The sequence below is a fragment of the Nicotiana tomentosiformis genome, chromosome 2, assembly GCF_000390325.3.
Source record: "Nicotiana tomentosiformis chromosome 2, ASM39032v3, whole genome shotgun sequence".
In the NCBI taxonomy this organism is placed as follows: Eukaryota; Viridiplantae; Streptophyta; class Magnoliopsida; order Solanales; family Solanaceae; genus Nicotiana; species Nicotiana tomentosiformis.
In genome coordinates this window covers 3403858-3423838 of record NC_090813.1, presented here as the reverse complement: position 1 = coordinate 3423838, position 19981 = coordinate 3403858, and the positions used below count along the sequence as shown (strand labels likewise).

Genomic DNA, 19981 nt, shown 5'->3' with positions numbered 1-19981 from the left:
TAGGAAATCAATCCTTTACTTATCTACAACTTGAGAATAAAAAATAAATTCACACTTTCAAGCTATACGTAAACGTAAGTATTCCACAATTTTTTTTTATAATTTAGAGATATATTTTTATTTTATTGAATTATTTTTAGCCAGATCTTCGCACCCGTATCCGTACTAGATCCGTATTCCCGAATAGGAATTTACATTTCGAAGGATCCGACCTCTAGATCTGCACCCATGTCGGACATCTGCATCCGTGTCCGAGCAACTTAGGTTTTGGTCCCTTTTGTGCTAGTGCCTTTCCCACTAATCGAATTTTTTTTTTTTTGAAATGTTCATGATGAAAGTCAAAATAGTCCACGTATATTTATTCTCATTATTGATACTTTTGCCTTCTTACAGGAAAGAAGGTACCTACTGTCATCATCAAGATCCTTCAAGAAAGCTCAGTAATATAACATGACGGAATCTCACTCTGTGAAAGAGGTTCATGAGATTTTGCCCTTCTAACTATATACATCATAGATTTTTGAAAATGTAGTAGCCTAGCATATTTTTTACCACGATATGTGAAACTCAAAGCAACTTAGGATCTTGCTTCCGTTCTATATCAGTTTGAATAGCTGGTAAGTCATGTAATTGAGAGAAACGCGGAGTTTACTGTAGTTTTTCTTCCCGAGCAGTAGAGCTCGAATTTTTTCTGCATCTCTTAATTTGGTTGAGATTTACTACTTGAAACCACTTGAAACCATTTCTGCTTCCCGAGAAGTTCACTTGAACCAGAAGGTCACGGGTTCAAGCGTGGAAACAGTCTCTTGCAAAAATGCAGGGTAAGACTGCATACAATAGACCCTTATGGTCCGGTCCTTCCTCGGACCCCGCGCATAGCGGGAGCTTAGTGCATCGGGCTGCCCTTTTTATTTACTACCAAAATTCTACATACCCTCTTTACTTGTTTCTGCTATTGAGCTCCATTCAGCTGCGTTTGTCTATTCAAAACTCTCTATGGATGTCAGTTTATTTTATTGTGTCAGAAATTCAGAGTAGGTACTGTGAAGCTGCTGATGTTACTTTTTGGTGACTTTTTTCTATAATGGTGGTGTTCATGTTAGTTTGTACATACTTTGACTATTTTATCGAGTACTTTCTATCTCTCAAGCATAGGTATTTCATCTTTGGACCAAAAACGGTGGAATACCACAGAGAGAAAGTGTACCTAATAAAAATGTGATTTTGGTAATTGGTAGTATATGTTTTCTTAAACCTCCCATAAGACCCATATTCCGGCTTTTAGCCGGAGAATGTCCAACAAGGTTTCCATTGAATGAATAATGGATCCGGATCCTAAATATAATAATGCTTTGGAATAAACATGAGTAGTCAAATGAAATAAAGCGCTTTGATAAGACCCCATACCTAGAGCTAACATCATATAACCCAATTGAAACATTGTGGAATAGGCTAAACTTCTCTTAATGTCTTTTTGAGCATGAGCTAAAGTAGCTCCTAATAATATTGTTATTAATCCTATAACCGAGATCAAATACATTATGTAAGGTATAACTCTGAAAAGAGGAAGAAGCCGAGCTACAAGAAAAATTCCCGCCCCTACCATAGTAGCAGCATGTATAAGAGCTGAAATAAAATCGTCTTCATTATTATAAATCAAGTTGTTGAATATTTCTAATAAATCCCTAAATTCGAAACTCCCTGTTATCCAATAAAAACCTAAAATTCCTAATAATAAACCAAAATCCCCTACACGATTAGTTACAAATGCTTTTTGACAAGTATTTGCCAACACAATATTAATAGATAGGAACACCAATTCCCAAAAAATATAAATTTATATCAAATTCGAACTAGTAACTAATCCCAACATGGATAACTCTATTTGTCAAAACTTACCATTTATATGACATTCAATTACGTTAGTTGACTCCTTTAATCCTTGGACAATATACATTCTTCATATGAGAAGCCTTGGATTAGGTACTATCCTGAAATTATTTGTCTCTACACCTCAGCCTCGGTTGCAGTCAGAAAGTTTGGCATTTCGGTTTTGCAATAGAAATTATAAAATCTCCCAAGTTAACCAAGAGATTCGGAAAATTTGTTTACTGGAATTCTAACACAGAAAACAAGAGTTCAATGGCAGCATAAGGAATTTAATACCCCGGTGTATTAGGCGACCTGAATTTCACTCTCTCCGGTTCCAAATATTAGTCGGTTTAATAAACTAAATTTGTTTATTCAATGTTAAAGAAAAACGATAAGTAATTTGTTATTGGAATACTTTTTTGCCAAACATACTCTTATGATTAAGGCTATTAAATGTTTTTCTTCGAGAGTGCAAATACATTAAAACACATAATATGTACAGGATGTGGTAGTTCCATATGTATTTCAAAAATTGCAGTCCTAAAAATCTCATCAGCAGCTGAAGATTTATAGGGAAATTAACCAGAAAACCAACGAGACATTTTATTACTTTAATGTAACAACATAACAATCAGAGACATCTGTAGAATACCCTTTGGATAAAAAAAGAATACAACAGAAGAATGCACCTCAATTTTCCTCTCTGTTCCCTTAATCAATATTTCCTCTGTCTATGTGCTACAAAATTGCAAAGGAGAAATCTCTATTTCATCCTAACTCTACCCCACATCTAACCTTGAAGAAAAAGAAGAAAGGGGCCTGATTTCAACTCATTTGTGCCTTCTTTTGGATTCTCCATAAGCAACAACTCCCATCACTGTCATTGTATAGCCCGCGATTCCAATAAAAGTTACTGGATTTTGGAATATAAGTATGGAGATAACAACAGCCACTGCTCCTTTTGCATTGCCTAGGACCTATAGCAGGCAACAGATAATTAAAGATGTTAAACATCAAGTGAAGGCAATGTACATTGCAGATTAGCATGAAAAACGACGGTACAACTTTAGAACCATTAATGAAAAATATAGTAGGTGTTTGGACAATATTTGGTTGAAGTTTATAGAAATTTTAAGTTGAAGTTGAAAAAGCATATTTAGAAGTCTCGTGTTTAAACAACGAATTTAGAAAATTAACCTTGGCGTGAGACTAAGCGTGATCTTTCTTATGAAGTCTAAAGACATATGGCAAGTTAGAGAGCAAAGACATATGCTAATGACGAAATGGTCTATAGCGGCCAATGCTACAGGTTCTCTACTCCTGGGCTCGAATTCGAGACTTCTTATTAAGGGTGAAATTATGTTACTGACGAAATGGTCTAGTGGCAAATGCTATAGGTCCTCTACTCCTGGGCTTGAACCCGACACTTCTTATTAAGGGTGAAAGGATTTCAACCATTCCACCATACCCCTCAGTTATCATTGTGCATCTTTCTTTTGCCACATAACACTACCAATTAGAGGGGGAAAAAGAGGGAGAAGGCAGGAGGAAAAGAGAGGTATAGCGCGAACCTGGAGTGTCAATGCACTGGTATGCTTAGTCACCAAAAAGTTCAACAAGTTGGCACCATATGCCATTGCAGAATTAACCAAAATAAGTAAGCCAAGGAACCTATGTTCTGTCGCGAGTGTCATAGTGACATCTATAACGTTGGGCTCCATAACGAGTGTAGCAGGCAATAACACGAGAACAGCAATGGGTGACATGTAGAGCAGGAGATTCATTGAGTTCAGTTTTTCCCTGAAAAACAACAGCAGGTTACACTAATGTATCAATGGAACAACAGAAAAAAGAAAAAGAAAAGAAAGGGCAGCCCGGTGCACTAAGCTCCCGCTATGCGGGGGGTCCGGGAAAGGTACGGACCACAAGGGTGTATTGTACGCAGTCTTACCCTGCATTTCTGCAAGAGCCTGTTTCCACGGCTTGAACCCGTGACCTCCTGGTCACATGGTTACGACAAGGCTCCCCTTCTATGGAACAACAAAATGAGATATAAATAGATTAAAGTACTTACCCTTCAGAAGAAAGAAGGACACCCTGAAGAACAGACTTAAAGGCTCTAGCAGCAGTTGCACCTATGCACATTAGAAATCCATAAAGGTGGAAGCTTGGCTCGCCCTGCCACGAATTAATTAAGATTCTTATTAGCATATAAAGAAAGAAAGCTCCTCAAATTCTCATAACTCCCTGATTAATAGGGATTATATATGATGTTAACTAGTTGCCAAGTTCTTCACTCAAAAAATACTGGAAACTTTTCAACTTGGTTACTGTTAGGATCGGGAACCCGGGTAGTGCGGAATATAGCCAAACAACGGTATAATGGAAATAACAAAGACAATGGAAGTTGATAACAACGACAATTAAAGTAGATAAAGAAGACACAAATTTAACGTGGTTCGGTCAAAGTGACATACGTCCACAAGCGGAGAGGAGCAATTTACTATAACAATAAGAGTACAAAAGAGAATACAAAATTAGAGTAAACACTATAATTAATCCCAAATACCCTAAGAGAATAACCTCACAAGATCACTCCAAAGAAAGAAAGGGTTCACACAAGTGCTTCCCAACACTAACTCTCATACAAAACACTCTTAATAAAAGAAGAAAGGAAGAAACAAGAATTGAAGACAAGTCATGTTGGTTTTTCTAAAATGAACTAATTGTCTTCCCTTTTATAGGCAAAAAAGCCTTGAGAAGAAATACAACTTGTGCAAATGATGTCCACCACATAATGCAATATTTTTGGGTCCCAAAGAATATTGTCAACATAATCTACACTTTGCAAAGATGCTTATGTTTATGTGAGATGGACTCCATTAGCCAAAATATTGGCCATAATTACAGTTACAGAACTGATTTCAACAACAATAGACAAAGATTTGGTAGGCTTTATAAACTTCAAGTATAACACAACACAAAAAGACCATGTAAAGAAATCAGTATAACTAGTAGTATCACTTTCTTAGTGAATAAAATCTTAAACTAAATTATGAGAAATTAAGAATCTCTGAATTGCTGAAAGTATATTTATTTTCTAGTGGTGGACGCTGTATATATGTCATCAAGACAGATTCTACTCAGAAAATGCCGTACAAAGTCAATTTCTTTTATTATCTTCAATTCAGACATCAAGGGAAGACACTATCAGTTAAAAAAGAAAGAAGTGATCTGTATGACAATTGAAACAGAATGTGAAAGTAACATAATTTCCATAGAAAAGAAAAGCAAACTCTTGAGATATGAGCATCAACTTTAATCAAATTTAGTTTTTATATCCACCTCTGATTGTTGAGGCGGTATATGGTATCGATATGAGCATCCATAAATTCTCATATCTAACCTCAAGCAGTTAATCTAGACTTCGGAAAGAAAATCAGACTTTTGATAAGAAGTGTAGATCATCTTTAATCGGGAAAGATTGACCTAAAAAGGTAAGAAAATTAAGAAAAAGTTCCTTTTCTACACAACCATAGTTAGAGATAACGCAAAGTGTAACAAGATAAATAATCTAAATAGCTGCCCACCAAACCGCTTAAAATAAAATAGCTGACACATGTATAATATATCTATAATTCAAGTATAATATGTGCATAACCAGGTATTCTATATATACGTGCTATGTATTTGTGTAAAGATCTCGTAAGTAACAAGCAATTAAATAATTCAAGAAAAATAAGTTAGTAGGTTATAAACATACCCCACTAGCAATTATAACCCCAGTAACAACAGGAACAAGGCAACCATAAGTGATCCAAGCTTCTTGCTTTCGAGTGATCAAATAAGCAAACAATGCAGTGAAAAATGGGGTTGTGGCACCAACAGCCTGATTGAACGAAACAGGCAGATACCTTAAAGAAATATTGCCACCCACAACAGACCCACAAAAGACAATACTGAGAGTAGCAATTCTGAAAAATTGGGATCTTGATTTAATCCTCTGAAAAGGTGCAATCTTGAGGAAAACAATGGATACATAGCTAAGAACAGCACAAGCTGTCATGTGACACATTGTTAGGAAAATTGGGAATTTAAATCCATAGTTTGATAACAATAATTTGTTAAGGAGAAGGACTCCTATGTTTGAGGAATACCAAAAGGTTATAAGTGTGGCAATGAAAAAAGCCTGTTTCTCCGATTGTGCTGACAACATGATTGGTTCTTGATTTTGAATGTACCCTCTTGTGGATACTACTAGTCTTTTTTTTTTTTAATCGACTAGAAAAATCTCATCAAGATAGATTGAATCGACAACCCTATTCTCAGCAGATTTCAAGATTTATTTCTTGAAAATTTGGAGGGTGATTTTTTATTTTGTTTTGATGAGTGTGTGTGTATGTTTGGGAACTTTTGTGGGGAATGTATGAAAGTGGAAGAAGAGAGCAATGTCAATCTGTGCCTCTTCTTCCTTTTCTTCCCCACACGTCCCAACCAACACTTAGGAGATTATTATGGCAGAGCTAACTTCTTATGTAATGTAGTGCGCTATATATAGATCACTAAAAAGAAGCGTCTACCAACCAAATCCTTTTCTGAAGAAGCAGAGTTTTAGTTTTGTTAGGCATGCATTTATTATTTAGATATATTAGGATAAGACAAGTCTTACCAAAATAAAAACTTTTTCTATTTGGACACTGAGAAGTCGGACGGCTCTTCAATAATTCAGGGTGATCCAATCTCTTCGACGCTTTTTTAGCTGTATATTTTCTCCATTATTTGCATGTGAAAGAAAAGATAGTCTAATTTTGAATTTTTAATACATATAGGTTTTGAAGGGAATTCACATATTTTGTGTGGTAAACTTCCATCTTAATGAACTGAAATTTCACCACAAGTTCGTTGGATCATGCAATAATAAAATAGGCAGAAACATTTAACAATAAAAAGTATTGAAAAAACTGTAGTATTCGACCGTTACGATTTGTTAATTATATTTTAATTTTGTTATCTTAGACTTTCGTGTATAAACTTTGCTCAAACCTGTTGAAATGTTTGATTTTGTGATGCTTATATTTTTGTAAAGAAGGAAAGCAATAAGTGAACTAAAGATCTAAAGGCTATTAAATAGTGAGCCAAGCTAATCACCTCACCTATTACATTATTGAAAATATTTAATATTTTACCAGTTTTGATTACTATACAGTCTAAACTTCATAACAAATGTTATCTGATTTGGCAATTCGCATGAGTTATTTGGGTAAGTTTCAATGAGATGAGACATTCAACTTTAGTTACTAAGTTATATTTAAAAGAAACTCAGGATAAATTATTTTAGTCAGTGTATTATTGCAAACACAAGAATTATATTTATTTTCTTTCCTCTTTAAGCAGAATTTAAAGATCTCCATACTTTATATGGCGGTCCAACAAAATAAGAAGATACATAATTATTTTCAAAAAGAATGATGACAATTAGTCACTTAGCTAACAAAGAGAAGCAAGCGACCATTATTAGACAGATCTAGCCTCTAGGTAATATCAAAATATAACAAAAGAGTCTATTATTCAAATGGACATCTAACTATCCAAAATTACATAATAAAGTCATTTTTTTTTTACTTGTAACATAAAAATTACTTAATTATACTTATAACACTCAAAAGATCACTCAATCAAATTTCTCAAACCTTCTGGTGGCTATATATTATTCCTAGCAATACGCAGTCTACTTACTTTTTTCTTTATGAAAAAGATTAGAAAGCAACAAAAAAACTAGCTAGAAATCAAGTGCGAAAATAAAAACCCTAACGACGTCTCTTGCAATATGCGAGGAAATGCTAGAAGACACGAGTGTCGAGTGTATATACTAGTTAATCCTTTTATTTTATATCTATCGAAAAAAAAATTATTTTTTGTTTAGACAGTGATTTGCATGTGCTCCTTCCAAAAGCAATAAATTTGAAAAAATGCTCCTTGTTGATTTAAAAAATATTAAAATTAAAATCGTCTTCAATGACAAAAGAGAAAATGAAAGAATAAAAAAGTGCATGTGCTATTAGAATTAACTAGTCTCTATAGTACTTTTGTGAGCGAGCAGAACCTGTGCTCTGATACCAGTTGTTGGGAATAAACTCCCTCAAAAATAATATTCACTGTAATAAAAGCAGAATAATAACGTAGCACCGAGAAACGGTAATTAACAAGAATAAAAGAGTGACAACGACACCAAGATTTTTATGTGAAAAACCCTTTTGAATAACGAAAAAAACCACGGCCCCGAGATGAGCAACTGATATCACTATAACAAGGAATTTTTACACTTTGTAGGTCCTAGTAAAATACTCCAAAGACCACTACAACACTCAAAAGAAATAATCATCTTTTGATATTCTCACCCCACTACAATATCGCTCACTCTTTATTTTTCTCACAGACTATTTTCTTATACTCTATCTGTGAAACCTCACTCTTTCTTTCTAAATCTCAGATATATTTTTCCTCTGAGATTGGTGTATAAAATAAGAGCTGAAGCTCTCCTTATATAGAGGGAATGACTGCCCCAATTAACCAATCGGAAGATTGGATCTCACTTTACAACTTGCACTATGTAATTTACAGTGCAAATTGGTTGCCAACTCTAAAACTTGCTCTTGCCATCATTAGATTCCCTTTATTTTTTTCTATTAATGGGTGTGGACCCCATCATTGAGGCGCGTTGTTCTTGTATCCAGCAACCCGAAGCACATCATCAACTCTGTATCTATAGAGTCCTGAAATGGCACAAGTTCAAGCAAAGCTAAGCATTGGCAGACAACATGTTTGACAGATAAATGGGAAAAAAAAATGCGTCAAAAGCTTTTTATTTGGAATTTGAAAATACCAGAATATGTTGTAACGACAAGCTCATACTCCTGACCAATCTTGACATCAACCAAATCAACCAATTGTTGTTGTTCTTTCTCATTAAGCGACTTGGGCATAGAGATAGAATCAATGACTCCACTTTTTCCGTGATATGGTAAGAACTCAAAATAGCACATGGTGGGTATAAGGGCGTAAGAGACTTCACTGGGCTTACAGAAAGGGTTCAAGTTGATTCTAAAGTGACATTCCGAGGAAGCATATAGAGTACTGATAAGAGGGATGCTATTACTGTAATAATAAAGTATCGGTATATATTGTGACATGGATCCAGTCACAATAGCATCCACATACTTTGTATTAGGCCATAGCCTAGTGATAATCCCTTATCATGAATCTTTGCTGCATTCAGCCTCAATGAAATCAGCTAATTTTTTTGCCATCTTTGAGGATTTCTATCATTTCCTTTCTCACTGAAGGATCAGTTGTTTGGGTGATAATGATTCCGGTGCGGATATCATTACAAAGTAGAGACCAGTGCTTCTCCAGGAATCGCATGGCACAAACGAAGGTGGTTGCAAAAATAAGCCAACCTGAAAAACTTGTTGGTTTTGGCAGAGGCCACAAAGCATTTGCGAGTACATGCTTTGGTAAGAGTCTGAGCACAAAATGGCTGCAGTTGGACAAATGTAGTTATCTTGGTGGTGATGAAGATGATTGTACTTAAAATAAGGACTCTTGTAAATACTAGTTGAAAGAAAGCGAGCTATTAATCCTCCTGGGGTCTTGTCTTCAGCGGTTATGAACATGAAATATATTCCTTTACCCTTTCCAAAATCTGGAGCCACTTAGCTCAACACAGACATCACAAGTTTGTGAAGCTGTAATCTCCTCCCAAGCTCTCCATCTGTTGATGTTATCAATTTGCTCTCCCCTCTAGACGTGCCAGAACTGCATGTGGTACACCAAAACTTGCCCTTTAGCATAAATTGATTAAGAAGAGAGCAACATGCATGTATTGTTGAATACATATAATTAACTACTAAATAAAGTGTGTTTTCTCTAACAAATTAAGATTTTCCGATGTGATGGTCACATACTTCAATAAATTTACTTTCTATCAAAAAAAGAAGGATTGGAGGAGAACTTTGTAAATAGTTCAGAGATGGTTTTTGTCACGCCCCGATTTTAGGTATACACATGTGACATGCATCCAATGCCGTTAACTAGCATCGAGCGAACCACGTAAATAGTTCAGAGATGGTTTTTGTCACGCCCCGATTTTAGGTATACACATATGACATGCATCCAATGCTGTTAACTAGCATCGAGCGAACCACTATGACTATATAATCCTTTCATGAACTAAAAATACGATAATTCAATGAAACATTTAAATTCTTTTTTATAATAAAAAATGATAATGAAGTTATTTTTTTGTATATAACTAGACCTCCTACAATATATGCCATGGAACCTCTAATAATATACATAAGAATAGGCAACTATAAGATAGCTTTCATGATGAAGAAGGTAAAACTCACCATAAGTAATGAAGTAGGAGTGGTAGCAACCTAATTCGCCTCGCCACCACCAAGGCAAAGCTATTTGTAATGTCACACAATTCCCACCAAAGAAAAAGAGGGCTGAGTATAATATAAATAATTGTACCCCGTAATTAACATTGACTCCTTCCGATAAGGTTGGAACGATACTTTAGGGATACATAAAGTATGATAAGTATGAGATTTCATAAAATTACTTGTGAAAAGCAATGAGCAAAAGCATTTTCATGTAATATTTAACAGAATATTAGATCATTTTTATCAGCTATACACCTTTTAATAAATTGTAAGCATTTTTTTGTCATTTCGATAATCTGAAAATCTTTCGATCGGGACGGAAATCAATGTTTGAATCTGTATGTTGACCATCCCCCGGTCAACCTGGGCGTCTCACCCGAAGGATATTGACGATAGTGACCATCGCCTGGTCACGAGGCCGCGTCACCCATTGGTATTGGATTTTGGCGATAGTGCTAGCACGATAAGGTGTCTCTCTGGACAATATATAGTACACATAAGCTAGAATAACTATAAACGGTAATCAGTGTTTGAATCTGTATGTTGACCATCCCCCGATCAACCTGGGCATCTCACCCGAAGGATATTGACGATAGTAGCCATCACTTCATCACGAGGCTGCATCACTCATTGCTATGAGATTTTGCAATAGTGCTAGCACGGTAAGGTGTCTCTCTAGACAATATATGGTACGCATCATCGATAATAACTATGGTCCTTCCAAATACATTTTTCTTTAAACTGTATAACCCGTAGGTCCTATGAACATTTTTTGATAATTGGCTATTAAGGCCAATACCTCAGTTCTATACTTTGAAATCGATAAAGTTCTTTTGAAGTTGTTAAAATCATCAAACAATCATGTTTTTATTGATTTCATAAAATTACTTGTGAAAAGCAATGAGCAAAAGCATTTTCATGTAATATTTAACAGAATATTAGATCATTTTTATCAGCTATACACCTTTTAATAAATTGTAAGCATTTTTTTGTCATTTCGATAATCTGAAAATCTTTCGATCGGGACGGAAATCAATGTTTGAATCTGTATGTTGACCATCCCCCGGTCAACCTGGGCGTCTCACCCGAAGGATATTGACGATAGTGACCATCGCCTGGTCACGAGGCTGCGTCACCCATTGGTATTGGATTTTGGCGATAGTGCTAGCACGATAAGGTGTCTCTCTGGACAATATATAGTACACATAAGCTAGAATAACTATAAACGGTAATCAGTGTTTGAATCTGTATGTTGACCATCCCCCGATCAACCTGGGCATCTCACCCGAAGGATATTGACGATAGTAGCCATCGCTTCATCACGAGGCTGCATCACCCATTGCTATGAGATTTTGCAATAGTGCTAGCACGGTAAGGTGTCTCTCTAGACAATATATGGTACGCATCATCGATAATAACTATGGTCCTTCCAAATACATTTTTCTTTAAACTGTATAAACCGTAGGTCCTATGAACATTTTTTGATAATTGGCTATTAAGGCCAATACCTCAGTTCTATACTTTGAAATCGATAAAGTTCTTTTGAAGTTGTTAAAATCATCAAACAATCATGTTTTTATTAATTTCTTACTATTCATCTTCTTCATCCTTAATCTCTTCAATGTCAAGAACAGTCATTTTCAAGATTACTTCAATAACTCATTCATTCCACAAATATTACCCATAAGTATCCTTAAAAAAAAATTATTTAATCACTATAAAGGAAGCTTGAGTAGTAGAATTACCTCTTTGGCTCAAACCCTAGAAATCCCAATCTTGAAATGTTCATAAAATTTTGGAAGAAATTTATAGCAAGAGCTAGACGATCTACGATTCTTGTAGTTGTTGCCACTTTGGCTTGCAAGAATTTTCAGCTTCCAAGTTTCCTTAAAGACATCCATTTCTCGCTGAAATGGAGAAGCAAAGCAACTATTGTTGCTGCGTTTTCTTGAGTAACGAAAGGCAACAAAATGGGACAAAACTAATGCTTGGTATCTTTCTTTTCCTTTAATAAAGCTAAGCCTTTGTGGGTCCCACTTATTAAATATCTTTACATGTATGCCATATTTTAAGTATTAGATTTGGCTACTAATTAAGAAGAGATAATAGTGTATTGAATCCCCAAAAGTTGTCTAAGTAAAATTTGTTTTAGTTTTTCAAATTAAATTTAGCACTTTTCCAAGCAATAACTTGTTCATCCTACCATATTCCAATTAATTTATTAACTTTATGAAACTTCATAAATACTTTGAAAAATTTCTCAAACGCTTCATCAGAATCATAATTAGCCCATATTAAATGTTAATTAATATATGGGACTTTACATTCTCTCCCGCTTGTAAACATTCATCCTCGAATGTCGGCTTATAGTCTCTCAGTAAACTTAAGAGAGGTTCTAGTCCATTTGCCAACTCTCATTTCAACTTCAAGATCCAAAATTTGACTCTCCAAATTCTTAAAAATTTTGGCATAGTTCCCTTTGTATACAGGACTATCCAAAAACAAATTAGACCTGCTCAAATACATCGTAACAACTGTATCACACCCAAATATGACATCTAACGCAACATATCATCAATATACATCATCACAAATGCCAACATGGACTTCTTTGCTATTCACGATAACGATACACATGAATTACTATACAAACATGAACTTTCCATAATGATGAACACATGAAACCTTTGCTTTACTAACTTCGAAATACATGCACTATAAAATTCACATGAGGAGAATATTCTATACTTTTTTTAATAACTTATGGAGTCTGACGTATATGTACTAAAAACACTTTCAATTACGAACTTGATGTAATTTGTAGCTCATACATAACTTTTAGGACTATAAATTATAAAAAAATATGCGAGCTTTAGAATCAAAGAAGAACTTCAATTTCCACATAACTTTATTCCTTCCATGCGACCCCCTCTTAAGGACTTTAACTGGAACTATTTTTTTGTTCTCAACCGTTGAACTTGTCTATCATGAATAGATATTAACACTAAGTAACTGAATATATGGTCACTTCGCTAATCTTCAATAAAAATATCATTAGGCTTCATTTAACCTTGAGTTCAACTTGCTTTTTTCCCCCAAAAGTTGTGACACCTTTTATTGATAATACTTTCATAAATACAAGGTCACCTTGCATATGAGGTTAACTCACGATATAATATCTCAAATGACTTTCGATAAATTTATCAATTTCAGGCCTTCTTTTTTATTGATCTTACTTTCTCCAAGGCTTTAACGAAGAAGAGAATACGGGTAACATCGGACGGAAGAGGATGATGAAACTAAGCGAGATCCCACTCTGATACCATGTTAACTTGTGAGAAATCGTTAAAAGCAGTGAAACCCTATTAGGGTTTCACGTTGAAAAAGAGAGAGTCGGTTGAGAGAAATATTTTGGGTCTCTTCTATTACTTGAGCAGAAGAATGAAAAAATCTATTTCTGTACAAAGATGGACTCCTATTTATATATTGGGCCTGTTGATCCAAGATTATTTAAAAAAATTACAAATAAAAATATAATGCGTATGTACAAATAAATGGGAATGGGCTAATGCTAAGACTTAAACTTGGGATTCCGCTTTCGACTATAGCTCACTTCAACACCCCCCCCTCCCGCAAGTTGGAGGGGGATACAACTCCCAACTTGGACAACAACCCATGATAAACACTCCCTGTGAGTGGCTTGGTAAACAAATCAGCCAATTGAGCAGTGGTAGGGACGTGGTGCAGCTGAATAGCTCCATCAATGAGTTTAGTGCGAATGAAATGACAATCCACTTCGATATATTTTGTGTGTTCATGGAACACAAGATTACGGACAATGTGAATAGTAGCCTGGTTATCACAGAAAACAGGAACAGGAGAAGAAACTGAAATATTAAGATTATCAAGTAAACGAGTGAGCCAAGCAAGTTCAGCAACAACTTTGCTAACAGCCCTATACTCTGCCTCCGTTAAAGATAGAGAAACAACAGGTTATTTCTTGGACTTCCAACCAATGAGAGAACCACCAAGAAAAATGCTAAACTCAGTCACAGATCTCCTAGTATCACGGCAAGTTGCCCAATCACTGTCACAATATGCAGTTAAGGACACATTAGAAGAAGCTTCAAAAAAATATACCCAAATTAGAGGTGCCCTTCAAATAAAGAAGGAGATGAAGGGAAACATCCATATGGGGAACCCTTGGAGACTGAAGAAACTGGCTCAGGTGCTGGACTGCAAAGCATAAATCAGGCCTAGTATGTATGAGAAAATTCAGCTTGCCAATCAAACTCCTAAATTGTTCAGGTTTGGGAAACAACTCACCAACATCAGCTTTAAACTTTTGATTCAAATCCAAGGGACAAACAACATGGGTAACCTTAGAACATTTATACTCTTGGAGAATATCAGCTATGAACTTATGTTGATGAAGAAGCAAACTAGAAGGAAAGGAAGCCACTTCAATACCAAGAAAATAATTGAGGGTACCCAAGTCCTTGATTTTAAATTGGTCATCCAAAAAAGCTTTTAATGCAAGAATCCCAGCCTCATCATCACCAGTCAAGATAATGTCATAAATATAAACAGCCAACAAGATAATATAAGAAGCAGACTTTTTGAAAAATAAAGAGTAATCATTTAAAGAGTGTGTATACCCCCTAGTATGAAGAGTAAGAGACAATTTAGCATACCACTACCTAGAAGCCTCCCTGATACCATAGAGAGACTTTTGAAGTTTACATACCAAAGAGCTAGAAGAACAAGAAGCAGAAACAACAGACATCCCTAGAGGTAACTTCATGTATACCTCCTCATCTAAGTCACCATGCAAAAAAGCATTGTTGACATCAAGTTGGAAGAGAGACCATTGCCTTTTAACAGCCACAACCACTAAGCATTTAACAGTGGAAAACTTAATCACAGGGGAAAAAGTTTCAGTAAAGTCCACCCCCTCCACTTGTGTATCCCCTCTTACTACCAACCTAGCCGTGTATATCTCAACACTACCATCAGCCCTATATTTAATCTTGTAGACCCATTTACAACCAATGGGTTTCTTACCTGTATGCAATTCAACAATTGTCCAAGTGTGATTGGCCTCAAGGGCCTCAAATTCTTTTCTCATAGCCTCCTGCCAGGATGGAATAGAAGCATCCTGATGATAAAACTGAGGCTCAATAGCAGCATTGTCAGAAGAAGGTTAAACTACAGAGGATAAAGAACTGGAGCCAAGTAAAGAAGGGGGAAGAGCACAAACAAAATCATCAAGATGTGCATGAAGGTAATGAGGTATGGAAGACTTTCTAGTAGGCTGAATGAAGGGTATTGGTGGTATAGGTGGAGTAGAAGAGGAGTTCTTGAAAGAATTTCGAGGGATTGAAGATGTGACTGGATAAGGAGGGAGAGAAATAAGGACAAAAAATTCATCTGCAGGAGAATCAGAAGGATCAATAGAGACAGGGAAAGAAGAAGAAGGAGAAGAAGGAGAAAGAAATGTTAAAGTATCAAAGGGAAAAAGATGTTCATGGAAGGTTACATCCCTGGAGACAAGAACCTGTTTGGTAGAGAGATTGAACAACTTGTAGCCTTTCATAGTAAGAGGATAGCCAAGAAAGACACAAGGTTCAGCCCTTCGTTGGAACTTATCCCTATGGCACTTAGGGATGGTGTGAAAGCAAAGGCAACCAAAAACTTTGAGGTGAGAATAGGAAGGAGAATGTCCATAAAGTAATTCAAAGGAAGATTTATTCTGAAGTAATTTGGAAGGGAACCTATTGATGAGGTATGTGGCAGTGAGCACATATTCCCCCCAGAATCTTATAGGTAGCTTGGATTGGAAAAGTAAGGCCCTAGAAGTCTCAAGAAAATACTTGTGTTTCCTTTCTACAACACCATTTTGTTGCAGTATATGTGGATAACTAGTTTGATGTAGAACTCCATGATCTTTAAAATATTGGATAGCATGGTTGCTAGAACTAAGTTCCAAAGCATTATCACTTCTAACACATTGAACTTTGGTGGAAAATTGAGTTTGAACCATGGCAAGAAAGGCTTGAAGTAAAGGAAAATCATTGCTTTTGGAACCCATGAGGTGTGTCCAGGTTGCTATAGTGAAGTCATCAACTATGGTGAGGAAATACTTAAAACCATTATAAGTAGAAATAGAGTAAGGCCCCCAAGTATCAACATGAATTAATTGGAAAGGATGTGAAGTCTTTTATGCTACTGTCAGGGAAAGGTAACCTTGACTGTCTAGCCATCGGACAGATGGAATAGGTAAATGACTGTTTGGAAGAGAATTCACGAGGAATACTAGAAACATCTTTTAATCTAACAAAAGGAATATGACCCCAACCTTTGATGCCATAACACTTCCTCTTTATTAATGGGAGAATGGTTTTTACAATGCAAAACAGATGGAAAAGATACAGAAGAAGAATCAGAAACATTCAAGGGATATTTACAATGTAAAGTTGCATTGGAAACAAAAGGTAAGCTAACAGTAGCATCAAATATAGTGGATTATGAGGGAGACATAAGGAGTTTGTAAAGACCATGCTCCAGCTTACCAACTTTCAGTGGCCTCTTCAGTGAAGAGGCCTGTAAAATACATGAAAGATAGTCAAATTGAACCATGCCATGAAGTTGGATAACTAGATGAGACACATAAATGAGATTATAGTGAAAAGTACGAACATAAAGAACATGATTTAAGGTGAAGAAAAACAACTTAAGAGATCCTGTACAAGTTACTTTCACCTTGTAGCCATTTGGAAGTGTGACAAGATAGGGGATTGTTAAAGGTTGAATGTTGGAAAGGATATTTTTGTGTGAATTCATATGGTGTGTCGCCCCAGAATCTAAAATCCAACTATATTCATCTACTCTACTCAACAAAGATGCACTATACTGAGCTTCTACACAGGCAGTTAAAGGAAGATTACCAGCAAAGTTTGCAGATGCCATCAAGCTGGATTGAGCAGAAAATGGATCAATCACATGAGCCTGCTGCAGTAAGAAAATGAGTTGAGCATATTGCTCCTTGGTGGGTCTTGGGACTGAGGAGGTACCATCAGAATGACTAGCAGGAGTAGAAACAGGAGACTCAACACTATTGGAGGCTAATTCATCAGTTTGCAGCCATCTTCCGACCCTTGGTAAACTTGAAACCAGTGGAAAATCCATGCAACTTATAACATTTGTCAATTAAATGACCACTCTTCTTACAATACTTGCAAAATTGAGCAGCTTTATTTGAATCAAAAGACACTCATTGAGCATATTGTTTCTGAGGATGTGATGGCTGAGAGAAATTAAGTGAGGCAGTATTGAAAGAGGCAGACTCAGGGCTGAACTGAGTGGATGGATTGACGTGCCTCTATCTTTCATCTTGAAGTAGAATGTTGTAAGCACTGTCTAAGGATGGAGGTGGTTGCATTATGAGAAGGTTACTCCTAACACTGACATATGTGTCATTCAACCCCATGAGAAACTGATGCAACCTATCTTCCTCCTCCTCTTTTTGGATGCCAGCCTTAGTAGCACAAGTACAAGTGCTGCTATGGCTAGAACGCATAACCCTCAGCTCATCCCAAAGTTTCTTCAATTTATTAAAATATGATACAATGTCTAGAGAATCCTAATTTGTGGAATCTAATTCCTTTTTAATTTCTAAAACTTTAGTTCCATTTACAGTGCCATACCTTATATTCAATTGTGTCCAAATATACTTAGCTGTTTCAAAATACTGAACACTCTCAGCAATGCTAGGGGATAGGGAACTAGTCCCATGAGATAACCATGTTATTACATCTATCCCACTGCTTGCATTCTGGAGAATTGTGTGGAGGTCTAGGGAAAGTTCCATCAATGAATTCAATTTTATTTCTGGCAGACAAGGAAACAATTATACTCCTTCGCCAACCCCCAAAACCAGACCCAGAAAAAGGCACAGAAATCAGAGATAGCCCGGGTATATCAGAAGAGTGAAGAAATAGAGGGCTCGAGGGTCTAGGGGTAAATTCAGTAGGTTCACGAAAAGTAGAGGTACTATAAATGTCAGAATCGATCGGAGCCATATCAAATATTCATCAATTCTCAAAATATTCACATGCACCCAAACCCTAACAGGCAATATTCCAAAAAAAAAACAAATTTACTAGAGTTTTTTGCAACCGGAAAACACGGCCTTCTGAAATTGAAGAGTAAGTAAAGAAAAGAACAGCAACATGCTTCCTAGCACCAAAAGAAATCTAGCGAAGAAACCAAACCAAAAGAAACTCGAACTCAGCAACAAAAAATGAACGAAGAAGAGAATACGGGTAAAATCGGACGTAAGAGAATGATGAAATTAAGCGAGATCCCGCTCTGATACCATGTTAACTTGTGAGAAATTGTTAAAATCAGTGAAACCCTATTAGGTTTTCACGTTGAGAAAGAGAGAGTCGGTTGAGAGAAATATTTTGGGTCTCTTCTATCACTTGAGCAGAAGAATGAAAAAATCTCTTTCTGTACAAAGATGGACTCCCATTCATATATTGGGCCTATTGACCCAAGACTATAACAAAAATTACAAATGAAAATATAATGGCCATGTACAAATAAATAAATGGGAATGGGCTAATACTAAGACTTAAACTTGGGCTTCCGCTTCCGACTATAGCTCACTTCAACAGTATTCTTGGTGTCTTTTATTTATCACAAATTCTAGTGCCAAAACAATACTTACTTGATTTGTGGAATCTTAACATTGACCTTCCGTATCAATTTGCCTCCCTGGGCAATCCATATTACCTTTGCAATCTTAGAAGCTGTGTTTCGTACATCCTATGCCTTCGTAACTCCTTCACTTACCCTTTTATTTTTCCGATTGGTGCTCATATGTACCATTAGTTGTTGAACCATTCATATCGCCTTAGCCATTAAGGAAGCGTTCTAGTCTCCTACATGTATCTTTAACATGTGGCATGCTTTAAGTGTCGCAAACGTTCCTCTCTTACCAGTAGTCCAGTACAATACATCTCATCTCATACATATCACCACTAGTTCATGCAAAATGGCTACCATTGTGGCTTGTCATGTTGGGGTCTTATCCAGTCTTTACTGAATCTGAGAATTGTCTTTCTCGATATATCTTTTATGTCCACCAAGAAAACTAACTCTCAATTTTACTTAGCACCATTAAGTATTGTTTCTCACCGAAGCCATAAGATATAAGTTGTGACCTTAACTGGTTCGTGTTACTTTGACCAATTGGTCATCGTTCAACCTCAAATCATATTCATCAAAACTCTATATACGAGCCTCCTCACTCAACTCTTGGCTATTCAATTCTCCTTGTCTATATCTCGTTAATGGTGGTCCTCGACCAGACATTCTATGTGTCAATAAAAACTTCAATATAGTTTGAGAACTTAATCTTTTGATGTATCCCTACCCACTTTGTTAGCAATGTTCCTTTCATGATGTAATGACCCGTTCGGTCGTTTCAAGTAATACAGCCTCGTTCCCCCATTTACTACTTATCCTGTGTCAAATCATAATTATGTGACTTGTCGGAGAGGTTTTAGAATGAATTTGGAACACTTAGTTCCAAGACTTAAAGCTTAAGCGGAAATAGTTGGCCGGATGTCGATTTATATGTAAACGACCTCGGAATA

The 19981-nt window shown here is 36.1% G+C and overlaps 2 protein-coding genes, 1 long non-coding RNA gene and 1 pseudogene across 3 annotated transcripts; all 4 read right to left on the bottom strand.

Annotated features, from left to right (window-relative positions):
• Positions 1-332: 332 nt before the first annotated feature.
• Positions 333-1013, bottom strand: LOC138906355 (uncharacterized). The gene is made up of 2 exons (XR_011413616.1): positions 931-1013; positions 333-719 (listed from the first exon to the last, which is right to left on the bottom strand). It is a non-coding gene; the product is annotated as an uncharacterized lncRNA (long non-coding RNA).
• A 1437-nt stretch (positions 1014-2450) lies between these two features.
• On the bottom strand, positions 2451-6088 carry LOC104110405 (UDP-URONIC ACID TRANSPORTER 1-like). Its single transcript, XM_009619892.4, has 4 exons — positions 5636-6088; positions 3947-4050; positions 3444-3672; positions 2451-2849 (listed from the first exon to the last, which is right to left on the bottom strand). The coding sequence occupies exons 1-4, from the start codon at positions 6086-6088 to the stop codon at positions 2703-2705; spliced, it is 933 nt and encodes a 310-aa protein (XP_009618187.1). The 3' UTR covers positions 2451-2702.
• Positions 6089-8157: 2069 nt separating this feature from the next.
• LOC104110407 (indole-3-acetic acid-amido synthetase GH3.6-like) lies at positions 8158-12287 on the bottom strand (annotated as a pseudogene).
• A 5413-nt stretch (positions 12288-17700) lies between these two features.
• LOC138904243 (uncharacterized) lies at positions 17701-18189 on the bottom strand. Its single transcript, XM_070192748.1, has 2 exons — positions 18016-18189; positions 17701-17922 (listed from the first exon to the last, which is right to left on the bottom strand). The coding sequence occupies exons 1-2, from the start codon at positions 18187-18189 to the stop codon at positions 17701-17703; spliced, it is 396 nt and encodes a 131-aa protein (XP_070048849.1).
• Between the last annotated feature and the right edge of the window lie 1792 nt (positions 18190-19981).